General features: G+C 45.5%; 1 protein-coding gene across 1 annotated transcript in view; it reads right to left on the bottom strand.

Annotated features, from left to right (window-relative positions):
• The window catches only part of KCNU1 (potassium calcium-activated channel subfamily U member 1), an 84,644-nt gene that overhangs the window by 43,424 nt on the left and 26,306 nt on the right, over positions 1 to 14,914 (bottom strand). The window contains 8 exon segments of the mRNA XM_075910804.1: positions 552 to 652; positions 789 to 875; positions 5,034 to 5,102; positions 5,441 to 5,553; positions 11,192 to 11,347; positions 11,938 to 12,007; positions 12,665 to 12,747; positions 14,456 to 14,561. Of these exon segments, the coding sequence (XP_075766919.1) occupies positions 552 to 652; positions 789 to 875; positions 5,034 to 5,102; positions 5,441 to 5,553; positions 11,192 to 11,347; positions 11,938 to 12,007; positions 12,665 to 12,747; positions 14,456 to 14,561 (785 nt within the window).

The raw sequence follows: 14,914 nt of genomic DNA, 5'->3' as shown, positions 1-14,914 counted from the left end.
GAAACTAACAAAAGATGTAGATGGTCTCATAGGACAATTCCTAGCAACTTTAATGAGAACTTTGCTTGAGCAGGAATTGAGTACAACATGAGAATGGCCACACTATGTCAGACCAACTAGCCCAGTAACCTGTCTGCCGACAGTGGCCAATGCCCGATGCCCCAGAGGGACCGAGGTCAACTGAGTAAGGACCTCTGCGATGATCCTGTAGAATCTTTCATGTCAAAGCACCTTACAAATTATATGTATATTGCACCAATAAGATGCCATTGTCCACTCTCCAGGAATTAAAGAGCAACCCAGGCAAAGCATGACCATGAGGGTAGGGGAAATTCTGTCCAAGGAGATGTGGTTCTTAAAAGAAAATGCAACAGGAAACTTTAATGTCCAATCAGAGTAGATGGAATCTAAAGGTCTTCTGAGAACTCCAGTGGAAGATCTACACAGGCAGAGGAAATAGGACGTAGTTAGGTAATTCATACCTGAGTCATAGGTTACTGGACCATCCTCTTCTTTATTGTAACTGAAACCTAGTCTGAACAGAACATTACCTGGTAGGGATTGTCTCCGAGATTTGTTTTTACAGTGACATTTTTTAATTAGCTCCGGATTATCAATATCGCTGTGGCAGACTTTACAGTAAAAATGAGCCCTGGGTGACAAAAGCAAATGGGGAGATACTGTATTAACTATAGGGGAGTGGAGGAATATGTCCAAATGCATTTGTTAACTCTTGAAAGCTCTACTTGTCCAGACGTTTTTTGCCGGAGGATAATATGGGACGTTACCTTCTGATTTCTGCCTTGGATCTGGCAATAAAAAAGCCCATTGTGTTTTGGTGGAGCTTGATCTCAGCAGATGGGTTGACCAGGATGCTATTGGAAAACAAATGAACAAAGTCAAGTACCCATTTGCAGATTCAAAGGCCAAAAGAAATCCTGGTGAGTCTTTAATCTGCCTTTCTATGTCACTCTGGCCACAGAACTTCCCAAAATAATTCCTAGAGCTGATTTTCTGGAACTAAAAACCATCTAATCTTTGTTTTCAAAGGCTCTGTGACAGAGACTCTACCATGATGCTTGGTAAATTGCTCCAATCATGTGCAATTTGGCCTGTGTCCTGCAAGAGGTCAGAGCAGATGCTCATAATGGTCCCTTCTTGCCTTACAGTCTACAACGCGCTTATACATTTCTCCACTCACACTGTCCTAGTCGAGGTTCACAATGTGCCCACAATTAAGGGAAATGGTATTCATCCCATTTTACAGATGGGGAAGTGAGGCAGAGAGACTGACTTCTTTATGGACACATGGGGGCTGTGTCTACACTGGGCCACTTATTCCGGAAAAGCAGCCGCTTTTCCGGAATAAGCTGCGAGCTGTCTACACTGGCCCCTTGAATTTCCGGAAAAGCAGTGACGATTTACTGTAAGAAATCAGCTGCTTTTCCGGAAAAACTATGCTGCTCCCGCTCGGGCAAAAGTCCTTTTTCCGGAAAACTGTTCCGGAAAAGGGCTAGTGTAGACAGCACAGTAGTCTTTTCCGCAAAAAAGCCCCGATCGCGAAAATGACGATCGGGGCTTTTTTCCGGAAAAGCATCCTGCCAATGTAGACGCTCTTTTCCCGGAAATACTTATAACGGAAAACTGTTCTGTTTTAAGCATTTCCGGAAAAAGGTGCCAGTGTAGACACAGCTGGGGAGTTTGTGAAAGAGGTCCAACTCAAACTCTAATCTTCTGAGTCCCAATCTAGTATTGTAACAAAACCAACTTTCATGTCATTATCAAAATGTAGTAAAGTTTGGGTTTTAAAAAAAATGTTTGTTATATTGTTAAGTTTATAGGAAACTGACTCTTTTCATTCTCAGAAACTATTTAAAACCTTTAAATTCACAGTTTAGCTGCAGGTGTTGAATATCCCAGATAGATCCAGGTGTCTTGCAGAAGATGCCAACTGCTTCCATTAAAGCTTACCTGTGGTGCTTCTCAATGTATTAGGGATGAACAGGTTCCATACACCTGCTGCTCTGCTAAACATACTCCTACTTCCACCTGAACAGTCCAGGCCCATTCTGGAGCATGTCCCTGCCATGTTGCTATAAGTACTAGGTAGAAACCCCCAGCGGTGTTACTAAATTTATCAGCTGCAGTTAGGCAGAGCTGTGCAGCTGCCTAGATGTACCAGTCACATCCTACTGATTTCAACCCAGTCTTAATGGGTCTTGGCAGGACAGCTGAAGTAGGAAAGAGCCACCTAAGGATTTATCTTTTCAATTCTCATCCAGAAAGGAATAGGATACCTCCCCTCAACTCCTCCTCCTCCACAGCTGCTTGGTTACTAATGAACAAGACAGCAGAGGCAGAAGCAAGAATTATTCATTAATTATTATTGTCAACACAAAAGACTTTGGCCAGACTGGGTCAGACCAAAGGTCCATCTTGCCCATTGTCCTGTCTTCCAACAGTGACCAATGCCAGGTGCCCCAGAGGGATTGAACAGAACAGGGAAACATCAAGTGACCCATCCCCTGTCATCCATCCCCAGCTTCTGACAAACAGAGGCTAGGGACATCATCCCTACCCATCCTGGCTAAGAGCCATTGATGGGCTTATCCTTCATGAACTTATCTAGTTCTTTTTTTGACCCTGTTAAATCCCTGGTCTTCACAACATCCTCTGGCAAGGAGTTCCACAGATTGGCTGTGTGTTGTGTGAAGAAATGCTTCCTTTGGTTTGCTTGCTTCCTTTTGCCACCATCTTGGCAGCCCCTAGAGGACTCATCATTGGACCAAGACCCCATTGTGGTCGGTTCTGTACGAATACAGAACACAAAGATGAATTCCCCGCCTCCCTTGTTATCCACATATTTCCCTACAAAGGCCAGAAGCACCAGATTCTCCCAGGAGCTAATCACCCCATGACTTTCACTGAATTCATGGTCGTGAGCTTTCACCACCTCTGGAAATCAGCCCTGTGGGATCTTTAGCAGTTTTCTCTCTCTTCTCTTCCTTTGTTTTGTTAGTTTTCCTTTTCAGGTTCTCAGTTTTCTCCCCAAGGCAGGCAGACACTTCATTTACAAAGGCAGAAAAAAATAACTGCTCTCAGTAAAGTGCTGGTTTCTGGATAATTTTGCAGCGTTTTCTAAAATCTATAGCACCAGGTCTCGGGTGTCTTACATTTCATCATTAGAGAAGTTAGGGACTATTATTTGCCTTGGGCTCAGATCAGCTTCAGATTTTAGCAACGTCTGCTGTCCGCACTGACGGATTAGACCTTTGTGACCACATGTTGTGGCATTTAGGAGCCGTTAACTCCTGAGGGTAAAGCCTAGGGAAGGGTTCCTATTCGTCACGGAGAGAACCAGGCTCAGCTTGAGCTGGGTCATCCCAAATCGAGGTGAGACGTTTGCAGTTTGCACAGGAGATTGCAGTTAAGACCATGAAGTGAGGCCTAAACCAGGGAAGTTAAATAGGGGTTCATTGAATAGTCGATTAACCTCCTGAATTCTTATTGGTTACTGGACTATTTTATAGTCCCCGGGGGCGGGGCCGCAGCCAGTTCACTCTGTTTCCATGCGCAGGGAGCCCCCTGCCACTCTGAACTGCTGCCTCGGTATCAGAGGCAGCAGTGTGTGGTGCTGGGAGGAGCTTGTCCACGAGTTTCAAAACCAGCTCCCCTCAGGGGCTGGCTTCTTATCACCCTGCACTGCTGCCTCTGATACAGTGGCAGCAGCCCCTGTCCAGGGCAGGAAGGTCTTTGCTCCAGGACCTGGCATGAGCCAGAACTGAGCCGGGCTGCCTGCCCACCTGGCTCCTAATACACTTTCAATACAAAGCGGCAGCAGGGATAGGTCCTGGACCAGGTGCAAGCTGGGACTGAGCCAAGCTGCTGGCCAGCCTGCTAAGAATGTACTAGCGAGGGTAGGGGGAAATGCGTGTAGTCGATAACATTAACCGATAAGCTTTTGCTACTCAGTTAATCGGTTAATCAACTACATGTTTACATCCCTAGCCTAAATGGCTGAGCACTTCCGGTTTTCATGTGCCTTCCTCTCTCTGTGGTCACATCCATGGTGCCAGGGTCTTGTACTGGCTGGAGAAAGGACCTTTATGTCAAGCAAGAGTGGGCTACACTGATGCAGGGGATTGTTCTTCCCCTGCAATGTTAAAAAAATCCCTTGGCTCCCTGGGATGGGGTGGTCTAGGATGCAGGGGATCTCTGGTCCAGGGGCTCTCTGGTTCAGCAACATCCATGGTTCTGCTGGACCCTGGATGGTATCGAACCAGGGCGTCTCGGATCAGAGAAGTTCAACCTGTAGTCAGGGCTGGCCTGAGCCATTCGTGCGCCCCGGGCCCCGGCAGTGCGGCACTGTCCCCAGGAGTGCAGCACATGCACAGCCCCACCCCCGGGCGCCCGGTGCATGTGCGGCCCTACCCCCGCCCGGTCCGGCAGCCCCGCGCGGTGCCCCCTACAATGGGGCATCCCAAGTGGTAGCCCGGTGAGCCCGTAGCTTGGGCCGGCTCTGCCTGGAGTAGCTTGAGTACAAGATGGTGAGATCTGGGATCCATTCCCAACTCTGCCTCTGCATGAGCTGGGGTGTGCCACGGCACATCGCTGCCTCAGTTTACCCATCCATAAAAAGACAGGTAATGATCCTGACCTCCCTGGTAAAGAGCTTTGAGATCTATCTGGAAGATTTGAGAGGGCTATGGGGAAAAGAATTGCCCAGATTCATTCTTCTCTGGGGAATGGACAGTCCCTGCAGTACTGGGGTGCACACTGAAATCTAGCTCATTTGCCATTCCAGTGATCATCTTGGAGGTGAAAAGGGAATGGAGGAAACTAATCCTTTGTGGTGAAATTAATTCCTTTTCATTCACTCATCTCAAAGCCGTATCTCACATAGGTCTTCAACCCAGGCTGAAGCCAGAGGTATGCCGTGCTGTGCTAGCGCTCTGTCCCGGGATGAATTCCATCCAAGGCGGTGTAGGAGTGGTAGCTGCCTTGAGAAATGGATCAGCAGCTTCACTGCTCACCTGTTTCCATGGATGCCTGATCTGAATTCAACGGCCAGCAGTACAAGGTCCAGCTTCACAAAGCACAACCTAGAGAAAGGAAAGTGTTAAATTGCAGCACGTCCCTGCGTAGGCTCCTTTATTCTGATTTAAAGCGACCTTCAATCACACTGTTAATTCACTTTGGAAATGAATTAAGCAAAATCATATGAAGGTCCTAATAGCTTGTCTACACTGGGAATTATTACAGAATTGCTATTCCTAATTAACTCTAGAGCTGACACTTTTGTTCTGGAATAAGAGCTTCCAACGTACGAAGTTGATAGGAACAGTTAATTCACAGCCTCCCGTACTCTGGATTAAACTGCATGTGTAGACAAACCCGACAAGAGAAGGAGGCGAGAAACAGGGATTTCTGTTCTACCCACCGGCAAACCTCTGGAAAAGTCATGTCCACAAAATCATTGGAGAGCCAATGCGTCAGCAGTTTATAATCTTTGCCTTCAAAAGCGTTCCGGCGCCGTACGCCTTTTCTCTTCTCCTAAAAGAAATAACCATGAAGCAAAGGCTGTTTTGCAAAAAGGGGCCCCGGAACAGTGGGCTGCCTCTGGCCACGTGTTTATACATTAGTGCGGCAACCTTGAGAAGGCAGCCACGTAAAAGGCAGCCCCTAGAAGAATGGGTCGAATTATTCCATAAATCATCTGGATGCGTCACACGTATACGCTCATTGTGGCTGGTTGTTTATTCAGACGAAAAATGGGGCAAGTCACACGGTGAGGGAAAAACACAAAGAAGTCCCAGGGTCAGACAAATCTAAGTGAACTTTCCTTTCCTTTGCAATGACAATTCGGGCATGTCTACGTTTAAAGCACCAACAAGACCCTATTTTTGCACAAAAGCCACGGTTGCTCCTCCACTCGCTTTCTGGGCTGAAAGTCAGAGGTTTCACTGCAAAAAGAAGACCCGCCCCCACAAGAGGCATACAACTATTACTGGTGATGTGTTAGTGAAGATGCTTCCTGCTTACAGAGCGTTTAGCCTTTGCAGAATATCCCATAGTACCAAGCTGACCACTCTGGCCAGTAGATCTGCTTGCTTCATGCCAGGTCTGCCTCCCCCTCCCTGTAAAACCCTGGCAACTTTGAAACTCCTCTTCCTGTTTTCTTTGCAAGCGCTCGCCCAGTCAGGTGACAATGGCTGCTCCATGGGGGCAAAAGATCCCTTGTGTGGAGCAATGCTGAGCTACTGGAGCTGATCAGTGTTAGAGGAGACGAGGGCTGTGTGGTGACCCAGGATCGCACATCCCCTTCTCACAAGTTCTGTCATCAAAATGGAGAGAGATGGGCTGTTGGATAGCTGCCTGCAAGTGCTCCAAGATAACCACTCTCTGACACCTGTTGAAGTAGGTACCCAAACCAGAGCTTGTTTTACACCACCTCCCTATCACCAGTGAAGCACAATGCAAAAATTCTGCAAGTGTAGACATAGCTGGATCTGTCTACCTACCAATAGCAGGGCTGGTCTTCTCTTAAAAGCTTTAGTTTGTTGGCTAGGGGTCAGACATTTTGCTGGCATAGTTATACTGGTAAAAGTCATAGTGTAGGAGAAATTATACTGGGGTAAAGGCACTTTACATCTGTGTTGCTTATTTTAGTTCCTCAGTTGGAATAAGCGGTACCAATATAGTCCCCTTTAACTATGTATAAATGTGTGTGCATATATACAAGTATATATACAAGTGTATATATATTCAAGTGTGTATATATACAAGTATATATGTGTGTATCCTAGAGGCATTGCTGCTTTAACTATACGTCTACATCTACACTGCAGGCTTTTTGCACAAGAACTGTTTTGCAGAAGAGTTCTTGTTCAAAAAATCTTCCACAAGAGCGTGTCCACATTGCCATGTGCGTTTGCACAAGAGATGTGGTTTTGCGCAAGACCATCCATGGCAGTGTAGGTGCTCTCTTCCGCAAGAAAGCTCTGGTGGCCATTTTAACCATAGGGGCTTCTTGTGCAAGAAATTCATGTTGCCTGTCTACACTGCCCTCTTGTGGAAGCGCTCTTGCACAAGAGGGCTTATTCCTCATGGGGAGAGGAATAACTCTTCCGGAAGAAGCCCTGTTTTCCTACGCTATACTGTAAATTTACTTGCACAAGAACGTGCATGCGGTGTAGACAGTTTTTGCGCAAGAACAGCTGTTCTTGAACAAGAAGCATACAATGTAGACACAGCCTACTAGTATAGTTAAAATAGCAAAATTATCTAGTGCAGAGAAATCCTTCTGGTTTTACACTGTTCCCCACTCCCGCCCATCGTCCCGCCAATCACCGTGGTATCTTTATGCCTTTTACGATAAACAATTCATGGAGCTGTTTATGGGAAATTTTCTGACATGATTTTGTGTTTTGCATTTAAATGGGAAATGGCTTTATTGATAACATGGACATGTGGGGATGGGGGAGAAATGGCCATTGTCCAAAATTTTCAGGTTTAAAAAAAAGAAAACCGTTTTTTGTTTGCTTCTTTATTATGTTTTTTGTCAACTTAAACAAAACAGAGATTTTGGTTGAAAAATAAACACCTGAAAAATTTTGCGAGAAAAAAATTCCTCACCAGCTCAAATAATTATTAATAATTAAATAGTTTTGTGGGCAAATTTAGTCCATTGCCATAATTACTGTTTGATAATGGATCAGTTCTGAATTCCATTGTCACTCAACAATCACATACACAAATATTTTGGGGGGAGGATAAAATAAAAATCAAGAAGTGACCAATAGAAAAGATACATGTATTACATCCAGGCACAATGAACTAAAATATTTTTTCTAATGCAATTCATCAGGTTTTCCATTTGGGTCTCTTTTTTTCTCTGGCCAGCTGAGAACTCAGCACACAAAAACCTTCGTGTCAAAAGTCAACACATTTCTTCAAAATATTTTGGCTTTGATGACACAGTATAGTTTGATGAAAATATATTTCGTCAAACACGTTCCGACAAGTTTTAGGTGGAACTTTTGTATATGAACGAGACTGTATTAATTTCAGATTCCAGTCACTTAATCTGGATAAACAAAACTGTGAATAAAAAGTGTCAGAAGTAAAAAACACTAGCGTAATTCTCTTGTCACTAAAATATAGGGAAATTCAGCCAGCATGGAAGTCACTACAGAAGGCATCTCAAATGGCCACTAGGTGATAGTAAAAACATATCCATTGCACAACACAAGGAAACACGAGGCTTCTCCAAACAACTTAATGCTTGACCGTTATTTCCTTTAATCTTTTTATTACATCTTCCAGCATTGGCTGGAGGAATTGCAGAGCAATTTTGTCTATTGAAAAGATGGTATCTTGCTTATTAATTTTTTTTCTTTAATAGGAACAGATCAGGAAAGGGCAAGTAAATTAGTATTCAGTCTTTTGCCGAAGGACATTACCTAAGTCCTGTGAATCACTTAAGTCCCAATTAAATTCCATTTGGAGGCTAAGTGGCTGAGTAGCCTTGTTCTGTCCCTGTGTAAAGGCTGAACAGAAGGCTGTGTCTAGACTATCTGGAAGTTCAGACTGTAGGGCTGTGAACTGCCGTGTGCACCAAAGCATTGCACTGTATCTCCGATATGTGGGTGCTGTGCGCATGAACTAAAAGGTTCCTGATTCATGTGACTGTTGCCCTGTTTACCTTTGAGTTCACTCCCCTAGTGTGCAAGCCGGGGGAGTTACACCGGAGCGCTTTGGTGCGCACGGCTTTTCACTCCCCGGTAGTACAACCTGAAGGGCTGTGGAGACAAGCCGTGGTCAACATAAAGTTAGGCTGACAGAACTCCGGTGCTCATGGGCATGCAAAGTTCGCATGCCTGGGCACCACAATCCGCTGTGTAAACATAACTAGGATTCTTCTAGCTCCCTTCACTTGGAGAGAATGACCCCCTAGAGCAAGGCTACTCAACCTTGTAAGTCCTGGGGCCCACAATGATATTCATAGCACATGTCGAGGGCCGCAACTTAAGTTTGGTTTCCTATACATGCAAATATATATGCAAATATATGCAAATAGCTTCTTTCACACTGACAGGCGTGAATACGCATGGAGGGTAGGTCCATAAAAGGCTATTAGCCAGGGGATAAAATGGTGTCCTTGGCCTCTGTTTGTCAGAGGCTGGAGAGGGATGGTAGGAAACAAATCACTTGATCATTGTCTTCGGTCCACCCTCTCTGGGGCACCTGGTGCTGGCCACTGTCGGCAGACAGGATACTGGGCTGGATGGACCTTTGGTCTGACCCAGTACGGCTGTTCTTATGTAATACAAAGCACTTCCCACAATGCCCCAGCACTTCCAGCACCTCTTCCCTGGGGCTACAAACACCAACACCCTGTACCCGTCTGCTCTAGCCATCCTGTCCGTTTGCTTTTTTCAGTGCTCACCCCACCTGGGAGACACCTCGCCGTTGTAGAGCGTGTTCCCAGTGGAGGCCGTGTCCAAAGGATCCCACCCACTGGCCGCATGTTGAGCCCCACGTAACACCAAACTGCTCCTGGGCCACAAAGAAACGAGCCACAGGCCACGTGTTGAGTAGCCCTGACCTAGAGCAATGGAAAAACCCCTTCCCTTGCTGCGGGGAAGTAGACCCTGGCATAGCTACAGGCCCAGGAGCACACTGGCAATTAAAATAGGCCCGGGAAACGGGTTGAGAACAGCCCTCCCCATGACGTCACCTCTGCGTGCCCCTCAAGCCCCGCCCCTGCGTCATGTCTGGCACACGGTGCAGGCGGCGGGTCAGGCTCTGCATGCCGCATACAGCATGGATGAGGAGCCGCTTGGTGTGAGGGGCAACGGCGTGCGGACACGACGGCCCACCGGACAACGGCCTACCAGGAAATTCCCGATATCCTGCCGGGCCAGTCCTCCCCTGTACAGGCCCAAAGCCCACCATGTAGACATGACTTAACTCTGTCAGGTTAAAACAGACAGGAAATCGATTCACGCAGGGAGATCCAAAAGGGTGTGAACTAATACAAAGCACGGACAAGCTATCCCGGGACTAACCCTCCCCTCATTGACCTCAATCAGGTCACATCAGGAGTAATTCCAGTAATTCCAATTGAGAGCAGAATCGGGACCCCTTCATGCAGCAAAGCATCATTGCAAACAGATGGCGTTACATAAAAATCGCCCGTTCCGCGAGCTAGTCTCCCCTGCCAGATTAAGTCCCGGTTTGCTCAAGCAGAGTCTGAAAATAGACAGACCCATAGTCTCCTATAGACAACCACCTAACCTCAAGGTGATTCTTACCAACAACCACAGGACATACCACACTAATACCAACCCTGATACCTTTCCTTGCAACAAACGCCGTTGCCAGCTTTGTCCACATATTCACTCTGCTGATACCATTATTGGACCCAACCAAGTGAGTTATAAGATCAAGAACACATATTCCTGTGCATCCAGAAATATAATTTATGCAATCATGTGCCGAAAGTGTCCGTCTGCTATGTACATTGGACAAACGTCTCAGACACTTCGCCAAAGGATCAATGCCCACAAAACAGACATCAGACAGGATCACAAAGAAAAAAAAGTTTCTTGCCATTTCAGCCAGAAAGGACATTGTCTCAACGACTTGATTACCTGCATCCTTCTTCAAAGACCTTGTAAGACTTCACTTCAAAGAGAATCCTCTGAACTGTCATTCATGCTTAAATTCGACACTTTATGCTCAAATTTGAATAAAGACGCTAATTATCTTACCCATTACAAAGATAGCTTCCCCAATTATCACCTCTAATATCATTAGCTCACAGACATTTACCTCCTCCCCTTCCCCCCCTCCATCCCCCTTCTGTTCTGAAATTTGATTTGTCCTTTTCATATGTGTTCATTTTATTATTTGTATCCTTTGGTATATACGGTTGTGACAATTTTCTTCCACTATTTGATCTGAGAAAGTGGGTCTGGCCCATGAAAGCTCATCATCTAATAAACCATCTTGTTAGTTTTTAAAGTGCTACACAGTCCTGTTTTTTGTTTCAGCAGCATCAGACTAACACGGCTACATTTCTACCACTATTCTGAAAATACCCAGGCATCGCTTCCACTCATAGGACGGACACACACTGGCCAGATAAGGTCCCCATTCACAGGGCTGGGAAAAGGTGAGGGCTTACCTTGGAGCTCTTTTTCCTAATGAACAGGCTCCTGAGGAGCGTGGACAGGCCTGGGACCAAGCAACTCTGTGCTATGAAGCCGAGTTTTAGTTCCGCAAAACAGATGATGCTGTCTCCTCTCCTCCAGTCCCAGTGGGGGATTTTGGACAGGTAGGCCTGTCTCGGGATAAGACAGTGAATACACATGAGAATAAAGGCAGGCAGGTCCTTTGGTCTGACCCACTATGGCCGTTCTTATGTTCTAAAATAGAATGATGTCCCTTTCAAGGCAGACAATGTGACTGAGGGAAGACATTTAGTAACAGTAAGGGTGTATCTACACTGCATGGGTAGCTCGAAGTAAGATACGCAATTTGAGCTACACAAGCTGCATATTTTATTTTGATCTTATTTAAAAAAGCTTATTTCATCATTTCAAATTAACCCGCTATTCCAAAACGTCCCTTACTCCTCGTGGAATGAGGTTTACAGGCACATCGGAATAACGAGCCCGTTGTATTTTGAAATAATGTCCTTACTGTGAAGATGCAGGATAACTATTTCGGGATACTCCAGTACCCTGAAATAGCATTGCAGTGTAGACGTAGCCTAAGTGACACACTTGATGTGGCAGTAATAGAAGGGTGAAATCCTCTTTTTATTGAGTCGATCAGAATTTAGCCCATTGATTTCAGTGGGGCCAGACTTTCACCCAGGATGATCAGCACTAAATGAATAAAACCAGACTGACAAAGCTACTGGGCTACCTTGTTATGAGACTGGATTATCTGTATGATGACTCTTGTCTTTGGATAGTGGTTCTTGACAGACAGCACCCTGTGTGAAAACATGCCTGTTTTATGATAGGTTAACCAGCTTTGCTTATCTTCAATTCCCTATTGACATCTAAAGCTAAAAATGGGACAATTCCCGCCCACTCAATTAGCCTCATTAGCACCTGGACTACAATTGACAGGTATTTTTTCCCCTCCCTCTCTCTTCTTATTCTGAGGGGCCACCTTTTTTTTCCTCCACTGAAGATCATCTCCTCTGAGGAAGTGGGTTTTGCCCATGAAAGCTCATGAGACTCTCTCTATATTTCTTAGTCCCGAAAGTACCCCGGGACCACTTGTTGTTTGCAAAGTTACAGACTAATCCAGTGACCCCCCTGAGACTTTTAAACACACGTAGCATGTCAGAGCTAATGTCATCAATGGGGTCTAGTTAGATGGCATGGCTGTTTCCTCAGGATAAAGGAACCTGCCCACTTGAGGGCAGCAACATTATTCACGAGGGTGAGAAAGCAGAAACATCCACTGCAAGGCTCGGGAGGTTAGAGCGCTGCCCTCTTCCTTGGTCCTCTTACACCATAGCGATGCTATTCAAATGAAGGAGCGGTCAGAGAAATACATTTCCCCTCTCCTTGTGTCTGCTCGTGGCATTTGCAGGTGTTAACGTCAATCGCATACAGAACGCTGGAGGAGCTCAACCTACCTCATGATATTAGAAGTGTCTTCAATATAAGCGTCTGAGGAGCAAGTATCGGCTAGGATCAGACAAGCATCTGCAGAGCCCATCTGTTTCCCAGGAGAGAAAAGCAAACATAGGGCTTGATTCCACATAAAATGCAATATCCCCCTGGGCATAGCTGGTTTATTTATTATCTAGAGTCTTTACTTTCCAAAAAAGGCCACATTTTATAGAACCATTTCACCTGCTTCTCCTAAGACCAATTGGTCACAATTCCGTTTAAACAACGAGGAGACCTGTGGCAGTGTGAAGGCTAACAGATTTATTTGGGCACCAGCTTTCGTGGATCTAAACCCCTTCGTCAAATGCAGTTGTTTATTTTCATTCTCCATCTTTACAAATCTGAGTCTATCAGGCTCCAGTATCTTGCATTACATTCTTGGTTCACATGCTGTTGGACCTTACTCTGCAAACTGCTCCTTTGGAATACATGGGCATACTTGAAGTAACTATTCAAAATCGTGACTTAAATTTTGATTCAGTCAAAATTGTGGCAACAAAAATGATAAGGGGTTTGGAATGGGTCCCATATGAAGAGAGATTTAAAAGATTTACACTATCAGATTAGAAAAGAGGAGACTAAGGGGGGACATGATAAAGGTCTATAAAATCATGAGTGGTGTGGAAAAAGTGAATAAGGAAAAGTTATTTACTTATTCCTAGAATATAAGAACTAGGGGTCACCAAATGAAATTAATAGACAGCAGGTTTAAAACAAACAAAAGGAAATTTTTCTTCACTCAGTGCATAGTCAACCTGTGGAACTCCTTGCCAGATGATGTTATGAAGATTAGGACTATAACAGGGTTCAAAAAAGAGCTAGAAAGGTTAATGGAGGATAGGTCCATCAATGGCTGTTAGCCAGTGTGGAGACAGGAAAAGGAAATAAGGGAATTTGTGTGCAGCCATCTTGGTCTTGTTAACAAGAGAGCAAGAATCAGGCTAAGTCTGTGGCCTGACAACGCGAGATCTGTAATTAGACGCTGCCTTTGCCTCTCGCCTCCATACGGAGATAAGGATAGAACGCTGACTCTGGCAGGGACTTTGAGATAAGGAGCATCTGGGTGGAACTAAAATAACTGTTAGCCATTGGTGTTTGTAATGGGAAGGAGACTAATTGTTATGGAAACTGCTTCATAATTGCTTGTATTCGAAGATCTGCCTCGGAGGAGGGGAGGCTTTCTCTTCCCCCTGTCCGAACCAGTTTTTCCCTTGCTGCAGCTCATAATAAAACTGCCTCTGGCTACTTGTTTTCTTCCACACCAGGATAGGTAGAAATGGTGTCCCTTAGGGTATGTCTACACTACCCCGCTAGTTCGAACTAGGAGGGTAATGTAGGCATACTGCACTTGCAAATGAAGCCTGGGATTTGAATTTCCCGGGCTTCATTTGCATAAGCGGGGAGCCGCCATTTTTAAAACCCCGCTGGTTCGAACCCCGTGCAGCGCGGCTACACGGGGCTCGAACTAGGTAGTTCGAACTAGGATTCCTATTCCGAACTACCGATACACCTCATGTTCGAACTAGCGGGGTAGTGTAGACATACCCTAGCTCTGTTTCTCTGGAAGTGGGAGATGGCGGAGGGATCACAGGAGGATGTATCTGTTGTGTTCCCTCTCTCTGGGGCATCTGGCCATGGCCACTGTGGGCAGACAGGACACTGGGCTAGAAGGGCCTTTGGTCTGACCCAGTCTGGCCGCTCTTATGTTCTTATGTTCTTACGACTCATGGAATGGAAAAAAAGGGGGGAGTTACCTTCACTCTCTTCAGATCTTCATCATTCAGTACAGAGCCGTGGAGGAAAGTGGTGTAGGCAGAATAGCATTTGAATACAGTTTCTAGCTCCAGACTGGGAAGAGTTCTACATGATAAAAAATCCAGAACAGAAGGAAAATGCCGATGAGCCCCTAGTAACGATGCCCTTGACTTTTCCCCTCTCCCCAAAATATGCCGCATTTAAGTGCTTGAAAGGGACACAGTGGATCAGTTAAAGCACATCATTTAGGTTTCATAAAGCCCAAAGAGCCAGAGTTTACATTGCAGTGAAAAGAGTGGCTGTTGAATGAAATATAGTTCTGCTAAAATGAGTGCACTCTGAAAGTGCGTGAGACGCAGAAAGCCAAGATCCCATACTCTGCCACCAGATGGAGCCCACAGGGTCTGTTTCCTTCTTCCTCTTAAATTTGGTTATTTTACTAACTTATTTCCACACCC

This window comes from Pelodiscus sinensis, chromosome 28, assembly GCF_049634645.1.
Source record: "Pelodiscus sinensis isolate JC-2024 chromosome 28, ASM4963464v1, whole genome shotgun sequence".
In the NCBI taxonomy this organism is placed as follows: domain Eukaryota; kingdom Metazoa; phylum Chordata; order Testudines; family Trionychidae; genus Pelodiscus; species Pelodiscus sinensis.
The sequence above is the reverse complement of the archived record's forward strand: the minus strand, read 5'-3'. Positions and strand labels throughout refer to the sequence as shown.